General features: G+C 35.4%; 1 protein-coding gene across 4 annotated transcripts in view; it reads right to left on the bottom strand.

Annotated features, from left to right (window-relative positions):
• Positions 1–15,527, bottom strand: part of PRPF18 (pre-mRNA processing factor 18) — a 56,238-nt gene that overhangs the window by 27,473 nt on the left and 13,238 nt on the right. For 2 of the 4 annotated variants that reach the window (XM_070802100.1, XM_019973071.2), the window contains exons 2-6: positions 12,287–12,364; positions 12,145–12,171; positions 9,518–9,622; positions 6,915–7,028; positions 1,134–1,280 (exon numbers count right to left, since the gene is read on the bottom strand). In XM_070802100.1, coding sequence (XP_070658201.1) covers positions 1,134–1,280; positions 6,915–7,028; positions 9,518–9,622; positions 12,145–12,171; positions 12,287–12,364 — 471 coding nt within the window. The remainder of the gene's footprint in view (positions 1–1,133; positions 1,281–6,914; positions 7,029–9,517; positions 9,623–12,144; positions 12,172–12,286; positions 12,365–15,527) is intronic. The other 2 variants (XM_070802101.1, XM_019973072.2) reach the window with 1 other exon arrangement.

Below are 15,527 nucleotides of genomic sequence, written 5' to 3'. Positions count from 1 at the left end.
TTGCATAGTATGTGACTATCTCCAAAGTTGTTTAAAATGCCCAGAACTGGTTTGCTCACCAGTTTTATTTCAGTAAAATTATTATTTCAGTAAAATTCAGGGGGTGGGAGTACAAATAAAATAACCACCTCACATATGTACACCTAAGCCTAATTCATGTTGATGTATGGCAGAAATCAAACCAATATTGTAAAGCAGTCAATCAATTAAAAATAAATATATATTAAAAGATAAATAAAAAGGAGGAAAATCTCAAAAAAACAAACAATAACCTCAACTACAATCTCACTTACAGCAGTCAACATGGGTTAAGAGCAAGGAATGAAAGGTAACAGAAAAATGACTTTACAATTATCAAGAAATTTAAGTCATTATTTTTGCTCATGCTAGACAGATAATTTAAAATTATTTCAAGTAATATTACATATATCACTCCACATTCAATACACCGGCAAAAATAAGCAAGCAAGATATTGCCAAATGTTGGCAGGGATGTACGGATACACTGCTGATGGTGGAGTGAAGACTGGTACACCCATTCCAAAGAGCAACCTGGCAGTATTCAGACAAGTTAAGAAGCAATCTTGTTTCTGGTCCAGAGGGGTTATGTACAAGACTGTCGGTCACAAAACTGTCTGTGGTAACAGGAAGAAGATTATTGCATGCTTATTATTGCATGCACAATTATTACGTGCTAGTATTAAAAGGCACTGAAAGTCACACTGTATAAAATACTATGTAACAATTAAAATCAAAGGTTTAGATGACACAGAATATCAAGGTTGGAACTTGAAAATAAAAAACAGAATGAAGAATTTCACAGTAAAGTATCATTTATGTATACCGAAGCACATGCATACAAAACATTACTGGTTTTACAAGACCATCAATAAATAAAAGGATGTACACATCAAACATATCAGAATGAATACTTTTGAAGGCAGGAAGGAGGGGAATGTTTGTAGAAAATGAGAAAAAAGGGAGTGAATAAACAACAGTCATGAAATAGAAGGGCCTTTGTAATGACCAAAGAAGCCAGGGTGCTGTGAACTGAACAGTCTAATGAGCTCAACCGTCAGCTCCAGGGAATGAAAGGTGGGGTGGGGGAGTGAGGAAGGTGGTGGAGGGATCACCTCTAATTCTTCAATTGTGGTGTTTTCTTCGTGAACTTTCAAATCATTCTGGGTGTCTTCCTCTCCAGGCTCTTGGCCACCCACAAGCTCATTGAGGTACTGCTGATCAATCTTATCCAAAGCTGCTTTCAGATCATTCCTCAATCCCTGAGGAAAGGTAAAAAGTTACACCTCGTATGAAATTTCATTGATGTTTCACTTCTGATTTTTTTTTCTGATAATGAGTATAATTCATTTTTTTCTCCATAAGGAAACTCAAACAATATTTCAATTAATTATACAGCTATCACTACTGTCCATTCAAAGTCAATTCTTATGAACATATTCAAATTTAAAAGAATATATAATAATATATTATAATAGCTAGTCTGACAGAAAAATAAAAAATATGAGCGACAAATCCAATTAAGAATCTGCATAAACGCTGTAATTTTCTAATGAGGCCTAGAGAAAGTGACCAGGTGCTCCACCCATTTTCCTGGTTCACTGAAAACCTCTAACAACTCCAACTGCTTTCAACTTCCACAACATCTGGCAACATCAACAGTATAAAGCCAGAGTCTCAACCACGTCCTAGACTTCACTATGTTTTTAACAAACCAGTAAACTCCACATTTTATTCACTTCTAGTTTGTGATCATTTGATTAAAATGGAAGCCTTAAAGATAGACCCTTATCATATACCACATATAAAAATTAACTCAAAATCGATCAAAGACTTAAATGTAAGGGTTAAAACTATAAAACTGTAGCTCTTCGAGTTAACTACAACAGAAAATCTGATTTAAAATAAGCAAAAGACTTAAACAGACAATATACAATGGCCAATAAGTAAATGAAACGATGCTCAACCTCACTAATCACTAGGGAAATGCAAACCAAACCACAGAGATACCACTTTACAACCATCAGGATGGATATTATCAACAGAAAACAGAAAATAATAACGTGGCTAGGATATGGAGAAACAGACCCATTGTGCACTGCTGGAAATGTAAAATAGTACAGCTGCTGTGGAAAATGTTAGGGCAATATCTGAAAAAGTTAAACATACCTACATCAAGGCACATTACAGTTAAAATGTCAAAAGTTAAAGACAGTTCCTACAAGAGAACACAGGCAGAGTGCTCTGACATAAATCTTAGCAGTATTTTCTTTAATCAGTCTCCTAAGGCAAAAGAAATAAAAGCAAAACCAAACAAATGGAACCTGATTAAACTTAAAAGCTTTTGCAAAGCAAAGAAACCATCAGCAAAATGAAACAACAACCTACTGAATTGGAGAAAATATTTACAAATGATGTGACCCTCAAGGGATTAATATCCAAAATATACAAACAGCTCATACAACTCAATATCAAAAAACAACCCAAGCCAAAAATGGTCAGAAGATCTGAAAAGACATTTCTCAGAGAAGACATACATATGGCTAACAGGCACATGAAAAGATGTTCTACATTACTAATTATTCAGTTCAGTCACTCAGTCATGTCCAATTCTTTGCGACCCCATGAACTGCAGCATGCCAGGCTTCCCTGTCCATCACCAACTCCCAGAGCTTGCTCAAACTCATGTCCATCAAGTTGGTGATGCCATCCAACCATCTCATCCTCTGTTGTCCCCTTCTCCTCCTACCTTCAATATGTCCCAGCATCAGGGTCTTTTCAAATAAATTAGTTCTTCGCATCAAGTGGCCAAAGTATTGGAGTTTCAGCTTCAGCATCACTCCTTACAATGAATATTCAGGACTGATTTCCTTTAGGATTGACTGGTTGGATCTCCTTGCAATCCAAGGGACTCTCAAGAGTCTTCTCCATCACCACAGTTCAAAAGCATCAATTCTTTGGCTCAGCTTTCTTTATAGTCCAACTCTCACATCCATACATGACTACTGGAAAAACCATAGCCATAGCTTTGACTAGATGGACCACTAATTACAAGAGAAATGCAAATCAAAACCACAATGAGGTATCACCTCATACAAGTCAGAACAGCCATCTCTAAAAAGCCTACAAACAACAAATGCTGAAGAGGATACAGAGTAAAGGGAACCCTTGTACACTAGTGGTGGGAATGAAAACTGATAAAGCCACTACTGAAAAATAGTTTCTAAAAAACTAAAAATAGAACCACCATGACACAGCAATTCCACTCCTGCATATGCATCCAGAAAAAACAAAAATATGAAAAGATACATGCACCCCAAAGTTCACAGCAGCACTAGTTATAATAACCAAGACATGGAAGCAGACCAAGTGCCCCACAGACAACTGGATTAAGAACATGTATGTATGTCTCTCTCTCTCACACACACACAAACACAGGAATATTACTCAGCCATAATAAAGAATGGAATTCTGGCACTTGTAACACATGGATGGATCTGAGAGTATTATGTCTTGTGAAGTAAGTCAGACTGAGAAAGACAAATACTGTGTGATACCACTTATGTGGAATCTAAAAAATAATACAAATGAGTGTATATGCAAAACAGAGACAGACTCACAGATACAGAAAACAAACTTGTGGTTACCAATGAGAAAAAGAAAGGGGAGAGTGACAAATTAGGGGTACCGGATATACAAACTACATTTAAAATAGAGGAGCAAGAAGGATGTTGTATAGCATGGAGAATTATACCCATTATTGTGTAATAACCTATAAGGGAGTATAATATGCCAAAAATACTTAATCACTATGCTCTCTACCTGAAGTTAACACAATATTGTAAATCAATCATACTCCACTTTTTTTTTTTTTTTAAGTTACAGAAAGGAAAGAATCTTAAAAGCAGCAGGAGAAAAACAATTTGCTTTGTATAAGGAACCACCTCCCAATAAGACTATCAGGATATTTTTTAGGAGAAACTTTGCAGGCCAGGAGGGAGTGGCACAATATATTTGAAGTGCTAAAAGAAAAAACTTCCAAGAACATGCTACCCAGCAAAGTTATCATTCAGAATTGAAGGAGCAATAGAGTTTTCAGACAAGCAAAAGCTAAGAGAGTTCCTAACCACTAAACTATCCTTGTTAAGAAATGTTAAAGGGATTTCTTTCAGCTGGCAAGAAAACATATGAAAGCATAAATCCCAGTGATAAAAGTATATGTATGGTACAGGTGGTAAATTAATCACTTATAAAGCTAGTATGAAGATTAAAAGACAAAAGTAGTAAAAATAACTGTAAGTGCAGTAATTAGTTAAGGGCTACACAATACAAAATGATGCAAAATGTGTTATCAGAAAAAAATGTGGAGGGAGAGGAGGAAAAGTGTTGAGCTTCAGAATGTGTTCAAACTTAAGTTATTAACTTTTAGTTCCGGTTACAAAATAAATAAGTCACATGGAATAATGTACAGCATGGTGACTGAAAATACTGCACTGCACATTTCAAAGTTACTCAGAGAGTAGATCTTTAAAAAAGTCTTCATCACAAGAAAAAAATTTTTGTAACTACATACAGTGATGAATATTAGATTTACTGTGGTGATCATTTTGCAATATATACAAATATCAAGTCATTATGCTGTACACCTGAAATATGTTATATGTTAATTATAACTCAACTTTTAAAAGTACAAATAAATTCTAATATTGAATAAGATCAGAATACAGCAGGTTGTACTAAGTTAATATTAAAAGCTAGAAAATTTCTCAAGTAATGAGACATGAGTAGCAGAAAAATTAAATCAGGTACCAAAAACTAAATAGTGCACATTAGCATTTTAGACTCTTTTGATAAGGAAAGTGACTTGGGATATAGAAGAGAACAAATACTGGTGAAATGAGGCATTACAAAACCACTTAGCTCTTTCCAAGGATTTAGGTAAGGAAACTTTAGATAGGACTGAAAATAAAAACAAATTACTGTGGACATTAATAATATAAATGAAGAAAACGTTTTAAATTCATTTATGTTTTTAAAAAGAAGTTAAACATAGAATCACCATACAATTCAGCAATTCCACTTCTAGGAATATATGTAAAAGAAGAGAAAGCAAGGAACTTGAACAGATATTTTTATACCTGTGTCCATAGCAGCATTATTCACAATAGACCAAAAGGTAGAAGCAACCTCCCTGTCCAACAAGGATGCATGGATTAACAAAATGGCGTCCATACATACAATGGGATACTAGCTTTAAAAGGGCAGGAAATGCTGACCTCTGCCACAACAAAGCTGCACCTTTAAGCCAGCATGCCTAGCTAGTAAGAAGGCCAGACTAGGGAGCCTTCAGGTGACCTCAGCCGCAACCCTCCTGTGACTGTATCACAGGTGAGACCTCAACCAAAACACTACCCAGCTTAACCCAATCGAACCACAGAATGTGATGGAGAATGATAAACTATCTTAGTATACAAGGTTTCAGGGTGGTTTGTTACCATCACAAATGACTGAGAAAGATTTTATGATAATGAATTGTTTTACGATGTAAGTTTTGGGGTGGTTTGTTATACAACTACATATAACCACGTCTGTCTCTCTCAGTAACTGAAAGAGCAAGTAAATAAGTAAATAAGACCACAAAAGATCTAAACACCACTGTAATTGACATTTCAAAAGCATAAAGCATACTCTTTTCAAGAGCCCATGGAATATTCACCAAGATGGATTATAAGCTGAGCCATAAAACAAGATCAGAGTTCTAAAAGTAATGCTGAAACTATTAAAGTTTTAGAAGAAAATACCATCTCTTTAAGATCTTAGGGTAGGCAAACATTTTCTTAAGCAAAACACCACAAGCAGTAATTATAAAGTGAACTTTGTCAAAATTCAAAAGTCCTGCCCATGAAAAGACACCGTTAAGAAAACAGGTAAAGCTTAGGAAAAAATAGATACAAAACATGAATTTGTATATCTAATGAAGAATCCAGGTTACACATAAAGAACTCCTATAATTCAAAAATAAAAAGACAACCCAACTAAAACATGAACACTGCATAGAGAAAGATGTGGCTAGTAAGTCTATAAAAAGATGCTCATAATCTTTAGTTGTCAGGGAATTGTGACTAGACCCACATGAGATACTACCACACAAACAAGAGAATGGTTACAATTTAAAAGACTAACAATAACAAACACTAATGAGACAACACTGGCAATACCCAGCATTTCTTAAAAAGTTGAGCATACATATACTGTTACTATTCAGCAATTACACTTCCAGAGAGATAAAAATGTATTTAACCTAGGAGAAATAACATAGAACCAAAAAATATTTGTGTAAGAATGTTCACAGCAGTTTTATTCATAACAGCCCAAGGCTAGAAACATATTGTGATATATTCATATTACTGAATATCATCAGCAATAAAAAGGAACAAGTTACCAACATCCACAATAACATGGATGAATCCTCAAAATCTTACACTGAGCAAAAGAAGCCAGACATATCCTGTGTGACTCCACCCAAGTGAAACACTAACACAAGTAAAGTTCATCGACGGTAACAGAATTTAAAATGGTGGTTGCCCAGGAATGGAGGAGGAAGAATCCAGGGACTGGCCAAGAAGGGGTGCTGGGGAGTTTTCATGTGTGTGTGATGAAAATACTCTATATCTTCGTAAGGGTACTGGCCACACACTTGCAAGCATTTTCAAAATGCACTGAACCGCATGCTCAAGATGTGTGCCTTTTAAAAGAAAATTTACATTCAGCAGCAATAATCTGGCAACTTCATTTTTCCTTTTTTCCTTATAATAAGGCAATTATTTGAAGTCTGTCAAAGTCTGTAGTATTCTCAGAGATGTGGTACAGTGATATTCTAGCTTTGTTCTTCTTACCTTGTTAACTTCTGGTGTGAGGATCTCTATTTTTCTTAAACGTTGAAAAGCATCATAATCTGTTTCTCCAAATAGTCTGATTGGTTCTCCTCTTTCTCTCAATCTTCTGATAACCTATTTTAAAAAAAAGAAAGAAAGAAACAATAGTAATTTCTATTTTAGAAGACTAAACACTTATTTTGAAAATTAGATGCGAAAGTAAGTTATATTTGTTTTTTCTTTAGTTTTCCACGAACAGATATACTGAATTACTGTCACACCTTAAATAACCCCAATGGTTTAGGTCATTTGGTGAGTGTTACAGAAAGGACCAATCTGTGTAGTAGGCAACATAAGAAAACCATTAAGATGGGAAGGAGTGATAACATTCATACAGAGGAAAAAAAAAGTCTGGAGTCAGCTGATAAGCCAATGACCACAGACAGGCAAGGGTCATCACTGTAATACTAAATTAAAACCCAAAACTAGTCCCTTAGACAAGAAAGTGAGTTACAAATGGGTGGAGGGGGGCACATGCAGGGCTTTTGGAGGTAATATTCCTCCTTGACTTTGGTGGTGGTTGTATGAGTGTCTGTTTTGTTTTGCAATTATCCACTATATTGCACATTTTACACACACTCTGTATACATGCTATATATTTCATAAAAAGGACTAATAAAAATTATAATTAAGAAAATAAGCTGTAATTAGAAAAAAATTACCAAGAATTTAGTCTGGGAACTGAAATAGTATCACACTTAGAAACCACTGGCAAGGCTTCCACTGGATTAACTGAAACTAAAACTTAGACCTCATCTAGTGCTATCTCCCGGAAAAGGCGATGGCACCCACTCCAGTACTCTTGCCTGGAAAGCCCCATGGACGGAGGAGCCTGGTAGGCTGCAGTCCATGGGGGTCACGAAGAGTCGGACACAACTGAGCAACTTCACTTTCACTTTTCACTTTCATGCATTGGAGAAGGAAATGGCAACCCACTCCAGTGTTCTTGCCTGGAGAATCCCAGGGACAGGGGAGGCTGGTGGGCTGCCGTCTATGGGGTCACACAGAGTCGGACACGACTGAAGCGACTTAGCAGCAGCAGTGCTATCTCCAATCAATGCAGAAATGACCTCAAAAACACCTTCTTCGGGCCACTGTCTGACGAATGACAGGAATCACACCTCTTCATGGAGCAGCCCATCTCATCTTTGGACAGTTTTACTATGCTTCTCAAAATAAACAAAACCCACCTCTTTCAATTATCTCAGCTTTATGAAAAGACAGAACACTCAATGCTTTTTCAAAATTAGAGCTGTGGTCAATGGATCTGTTTTCAAAAATCTCTAATATTCTTCTCTTCAGGCCAAGTATTCAAAAGTCCTTCATCTAGTTTTCACATGACAGCTTCTGGAGTCAGCCCTCCTTTCCTCTGAATGTTTCGTTTTGCTCAAAGTTCATTTCCTTGTGTACTTTGTGTATATAATCGTAACTCTTTTTTCACATGAATACTTTAAAATTTTGCTGTTGTTGAAGGAAAATAACAGTTGATATTGACCAGGGTATGGACAAAGCCTATAGGCTAGAGTATGAACTGGTGGAACGTGTTTACAGAGCTCTCTGGTAATTTATATCCAAAGTGTTAGACATGTATTAATATATAGGCTTAAGTAGACTCCAGAAATCATGTTTCTAGAAAATTTTCCAAAGGAAACTAATCATATAGTATTACACACGCAATGACATCTGTATAAGGATGTTCATCTCAGTATAACCTATAAAATGGAAATACTGAGGCAGTTTAAATGACCATTAACAAAGAATTGGTTTTAAAAATAATAAAGTAGTAGTTCTAAAATATTGTGGGAAATTATGAAGTCATAAAAAAATTATATAGACCTCTATATTTTGACTTAGAAAGATGTATTAAGAGAAAGTAAAAAGAAATCAACCCTGAATATTCATTGGAAGGACTGATGCTGAAGCTGAAGCTCCAATACTTTGGCCACCTGATGTGAAGAGCCAACTCACTGGAAAAGATGCTGATGCTGGGAAAGATTGAAGACAAAAGGAGAAGAGGGCAGCAGAGGATGAGATGGTTTGATAGCATCACCGACTCAAAAGATATGAATTTGAGCAAACTTGGGAGACAGTGGAGGACAGAGAAGCCTGGCGGGATACAGACCATGGGGTTGCAAAGAGTTGGGCACAGACTTAGTAACTGAACAACAACAAAAAAAGTTACTGTTTTGTAACTTACTTTCTCTTAATACATAAATGATATTATTTTAAATAACTTTGACAAATTATCTAAATATAATTATTTCAAATACATGCATTTAATTATACTTATTTAGAATGTGTTTAGTTTTTAAAGTTTAGAAGGATATATTCTTTAAAAAATTTAAGACATGAGATATCCTTTAAACTATTTAAGACAACAGTATCAAGAAAAGCAGAAATTTAGAACCTCATAAAGAAAACTAAACTAAAATACTGTGCTGGTCAGGTAAGTCATTTTATATGGGAAATGATGACATAAAAGTTACTAGAACTAGAGATAAATGCAATCCTGTGGAGATTCTTTTTTTTTTTTTTTTAAACAAAGCACTCATATATAAACTTACCTCTTGCCTAGAAAGAGTCATGGGTAATTTTTCCTCTGCCAGTTCAAGTTCTAATACTGGATTCGATGAAGTTAATGGTTTCTGGTCCTCATCTTTTGGCTGTATCTACATCAATAGCCAAAAGAAATGAAATTCTCCTTTTAAAATACAATATGGTTTATTTTAACATGTACCATTCTATACATTAGGTATCTATCAAAATGAAACATGTTTTACATATTGAAGGTTTTCTAAGTGTTCCTCTGAGCAAACAGCTCATAACTGACGTACATGCTTGCGGGAGCACAGGGACACCCGAGGAGACAGCATGCACCCTGGAAGCATTCTTGCTACAGAAGCGCGACAGAAGTTATTAATAAAATGGTTTCCGCAATCAAAAACTTAGAGGTTGAAACCTAGACTCATTTTCTCCCTAGACTCCAAGATTTTTACTTTCTTCTTGGAAACAATCAGCTTGCTTCTCCTCTTTGAGAAAATCATCTTACAGGGTTATTTGATCCTTGCTCTAGATTTAAAATGAAGACCAAGGAAAAAGAACTGCTTGATAACAAAAACCTGTGAAGCCTCAAGTGTCAGCTCTTTCCTATCCTGATTTTTGAAAGGTATATTCCAAGCGCACAGGAATCATCGCTGGATGTGTAAAAAAATTTCCCAATGCTCCACCGAACTTGCCCGTGAACTGAGCCACGAAGGAAAATAATGAAAACCAGCCACTCTCTACTCATAGCACACAGAGATGAGACTGAATACTGTTGTTCATATGAACCTGCAGGGAAAAAAATCTAACATTTTCTTGAGTCAGCTTCCCAAGTCACAGTTTAGGAAAACTGAGTTCAGCAGTTTATAAGTCCCACTGCTTGGTCTGTAAAAAGATACTGAAATGTGGTTTTCCAGTTGACCCTAAGACAAATCTAATATGTCAAAAGAAGATCCAAAAAAAATCAAAGAAGATCAACATTAAGGGAAACCATTCAGTTAAGAAAGGCTGTATGGTTACAATTTTATACTTGATGATTCCACACTTTAGGTTAAAGGTTATATTAATCAGTGTTAATAGTGATAACAGAAAATGTAAGTAAAAAACCAAACTTTCGCCATTTTCACAAACCAAATCAGCATCAAGTCTCAATAAACGGTAACTAGTTTTATAAGAGAATAAAAGCAACATGCTGTATTTTCACTACTACCAACAAGGACCCATTAAATATGCTTCAGAAAGAAAACCCTGTGCTTTCTTTTTAAGCATAAAAACAGGTATTTGTCCCAAAATCTCAGGATGGAAAGCATTTTCAATTATAAAATGGCAGTGAGTAGCCTTAAGGAAAAGACCTAAGACATTCTGTCAGCTGGACTCAACATTACAAGCGGTATCTTTACAGCAATGACTTTGCTTCAGTGCTCTCCTCTATACTGGCAAGAAAGAACTGCTGTTTTAGCAAGAGCAATCTAAACTAAGGAAAACTGTCACTGTTTATTTTCCTACCTTATCAAAAAGTTAAAAAGGTTCGAATCTAAGGATATGGGAAAGCAGCCGAGTCAGTGGACTAAACCAAAGGTAAGTGATTGTTATTTTACTTTAAGTGTGAGTTAGACAACGCTAGGCAAGCAAATAATGGGAAACCTTTCTGACTATCTATTCGACATTTAGATGGTTTTAAAACATATTTTAATTCCCTACACTAGAAGCAAATGAAATAGACATACTTAAGAGAAGTATCAAAATACCAATATAAACTTTCAAATTTTAGAAACCTATCAGAAATACAACTACAGTTTTAAAACCTACCCTCTCCCAAAAGTACAAAATGAAAGCAAATCCATATACATACCATTTGCATTCTTCATGCTTTCTTCTAGAAATGCTATGCCAGATAAAATTAATTTCCAGAACTTTCCCCATTACATGCACAAGAGTATTATTGTATAATCAATGTTTCACAAGCAAAGAGTCGATTTCAAATTTATGATTTGTCAAAAGTATTTCAATAGAACCTCTGAACTTTGTTTAAAAAATTAGACTAGATACAGTCATCTTTTAAAATAAATTAAACACAACTTCACCTTGTAACCTTTAACCCCTCCCAATAAAAACCCCAATACATTATTAACTAGGTAATCTCAAAGATAATTTTAGTCATGTTTCTAAAGTATTCAAAGTTTTCTAGAAACCTCATTTATTTCTAATATTTCAAGATCACATTTTCTATCCAGTAGGGTGAGCAGTGTTTGAAATGTGATACCTTATCATATAAAATGGCTATATCTCAGGCAGAGGTACTGAGGGCCAAAAGGGATTATTCACATTGCAAACATAAAACAATGGCTTAAAATATTCAGGAGAAAGCAGGGGAAATACCACTGCTGATACCACTGCTGCTGAATGAATAAAATGTTTTCAACCCTTTACAAATGGACTTTTATTGGGAGAGGTAGGGAAAGGAGTGGTGGTAGTGATGAAAATGAGGTAGTATCAGATCCAGGACTTAATTAAAAGGAAAAAAATTCAAGCTTTGATCTCAAGCCACTTCATGCTGTCCACAAAAAGCCAAACCATTCCAAGCCAAAGGTCATGCATGTATTTTCCTGAATTCAAGATAAAAGAAAAAAAAAGAAAAACAAAATCATACCTCTCCAGATGGCTTCTCATTTATAGGCTAATGTATAACATTGATAAATTGAACAAAGATCAATTGTTTTGTTACTTTAACAACAGCTATATAAATTTAAACTCAGAAATATATAATTTAACATAAAAGCAGGCATTCATACCTTGTAGCCACATCTTTCAAAATATGCTTCCTCTTCTTTTTTTGCAAGTTCACTACGCTTGAAATATTTTTTATTTTCCTATTGAAGAAAGAAGTAAGTTAATAATAACAGAAGTTTTAACTTTCCTATTGAAGATACAAGTAAGTTTCTTCCTACTGAAGAAAGAACTTCAAATTTCATGTCTCTTGATCAACAACCTTGAAAGTTTTTCAACAACTATAAAGTTTTTTAGGTCCCACAGAGATTATAGTGATTTCCTGACCACCTGTCCACCCTGGTCTAAACATGAAGACATTTCTCTTGCAGCATCATTTTAACAGACATCATCCAACAGCACAGAGAAGGAACCAACCCCCTTTACCAAATGTTAACATTGTTTTGATTTAATTTCTTGGTGTTTTAGTTCAATTTCTACAAATGGATTAATTGTGAACCACATAAAATGTGATCCTTTAATTCTTTTCTCCTAACAGACCCAATCAAACAAAAATTATGGTAGCTTCAGCTGACATTTTAAATCTCATTATCAACAGACCTCCAAGGATGTGTCCACATTCTTTTTTGTCATCTGCAATCTTATTATAATGATCAGTTAACTGTATTTGTATTAACCAATTTTTAAAAATAATGTGGACATAGGATGGTTTTGGAGAGCTTCTCCAGTAAAAAGATGGTTCAAAGGTATTTGGTTTTAATATGACATGATGTTAAGAGACAAACTCAACCTACTGTGGCGGGGAAAAAAGGTTAGCTCTTTCCATGCTATACATAAAATTATCCTGTTAAAAATGCAGACCCTTGGATAATTTCATAATGTATAAAACTATCAAATCACTATGTTGAACACCTGAAAGCCATATTTTATGTCAGTTATAATGCAAAAAATACAGTTCCTCATTTGCAGGCTTGTTATTATCTGCAGTTCTGCCTCTTAGATACTATTTCACTGATGACTTAATTCAAATAAAGATACCATAACAATACCTCAATAATACCTCCACACATATATTTAGCCCCTCATAGTTCCAAAGCTCACTCAAGCAGTGATCATCAATAATGCTATACCCTGACAAGGAAGTTTGATGGTGAACAATGGAAAGATCACTTGCCACACTTGAACCCACTGCTCAAGCCTGGCACCAATAAAACATCTAGGAGGTACACAGCAAACCACTTAAATATGTCCTCCCCAAAAATCTAAATCAGTCTCTTATCATACAACTTCCCAGAAACATAAAGAAGACAGGAAAAAGTTCAAACACCACAGGAAAGCAATCAAACACTAACACATTTCATAAAACTAGCCCCAGTTTCTCCAACAAGTTGACGAATTTAAAAAGTGGGGGACCTGAGGGAAAAGAAAATGTTTTCACTAAAAGAAACCAAGAGTCATAATAAATGCAATGAGTGGATTTTTGTGTGGACTTGATTTGAACAAACCAACTGTAAAAACATATGTATGTTTGTATTTTAATTCAACTGGGGATATTTGAATGTGAGAAGAGTATTTCATGGTATTATGGACCCAATTTTAATTTTGTTGAGTGTGATCTTAGTTCTATAAAGATATATTCTTATTTTCTAGAGTTACATGTGTTAGGGGGAAGGTAGATAGTTCATTATACAATGAACTATTTGTGTATATATTAAAAACAGCTTAAAATTAACAGGTTTTTCAAAGTTCATTCATTAGCTCAATAAATATTTACTGACTTATCTCATGCACCCCAAGTACAACTTTATAGATATAAAGAGGAAGACGTTACCCAGTGTAAGAAACTGATGGCATCATCTGAACATCAAAACTACTCTGGAAAAGGTGGATGCAAATAAAATTAATCCCACTGGAGAGGTGTGAAACCTGAGAATTAGAAAGGTCAGGTGACATTCCCAGAACTCAATAAGCCTCATGAATAACAGAGACAGGACTAAGACCTCTGGTCCTTAAATCCTTTGTGCTGATCCAGTATTCCATGTTACAGTTTCTCACGCCCAAAAGGCATTTCAGCATCGCAAACTGTTCCTTTTGACTATGTATAATAGAACATACTGGTCATATTTGAAATAAATGAATTGACAACATGGACTGGTGGCCTCTCAGAAAGAGCTGGTATGTACGAAGAAAGTAACAGGACTCCCCAGGCCACAGACCATGGTCCAACCTTTAACTATGGAATCTTTTACTACCATGTCTCAATTCCAGTGAACATACCTACCAAAACCTTCAACCTAAAACTTCCATTCCCAAAATGTAGACTTCTGGGGGTCCCTAAGACCCTTCCAGAGACTGCACAGGTCAAATTCATTTTCATAGCACTGAGCTGAATTTTAACACATAATACAGTGGTTTGCTGTGTACTTCCTTGATGCTTTACTGGGGCCAGGCTTGAGCAGTGCGTTCAGGTGTGGGAACCTGATCTTTCCATTGTTCACCATTAAGCTTCCTTGTCAGAGTACAGCATCACTGATGATCACTGCCTGAGTGAGCTGTGGAACTATGAGGCGCTAAATACCTGTGTGGAGGTATTATTGAGGTATTATTATGGTTACTGCTAATGAAGTAGGACAGTGTTATGAAAGTTCATCCAATTTTACATAAAAATAAAAGACACTTTTCATTTTCACCAAGAACTTTATTAGAAAACATATTCACTAACTGAACAAATTTTTTTGGCCAACCCAATACTAAGACATTATGTGTGCCACCCCACTGCCCTTTTCATTATGCTCAGATCTGCACTGATGGTACAGAAGCAATGGTGAAGAAAACTACTAGAACCTTGGCATAAACACTGTTGATGTATAGTAGTCACTTGTACTCACCACCATGCTCTTGCCAGAAAATAAAAAGGCCAGTTTCTCTGAATGTTTTGATAAAGAACAATTTTACTAAATCTTAACCCTTAACTACGTGCCCCTTTAATATTTGGTATGATGAAATGTAAGGAAATGAAACATATGAAGCACTTCTACTACATAATGAAGTAGGAGAGCCCTCTCAAAGAAAAACACTTGTGCAACTGGTTGATTATTCAGACTTGCATTTTTGGCAAACATTTTCTCAAAACTGAACAAAGCAATCTTGTCACCTAAAGGAAAACAATGACAGTATTTGTTGTCTATGATAAAATTCCACCTGTCAAGGGAAAATGAGAATGGTAGAAAAGTGGTATCCCTCACTGTGAACTTGCTGGCTTCCTGACACATAAAGGCTCCATTGATGAAATCAGTGGTGACATTA

This window comes from Bos indicus, chromosome 13, assembly GCF_029378745.1.
Source record: "Bos indicus isolate NIAB-ARS_2022 breed Sahiwal x Tharparkar chromosome 13, NIAB-ARS_B.indTharparkar_mat_pri_1.0, whole genome shotgun sequence".
Classification (NCBI taxonomy): Eukaryota; Metazoa; Chordata; class Mammalia; order Artiodactyla; family Bovidae; genus Bos; species Bos indicus.
Note: the sequence above shows the minus strand (reverse complement) of the source record. Positions and strands in the feature narration are given on the sequence as shown.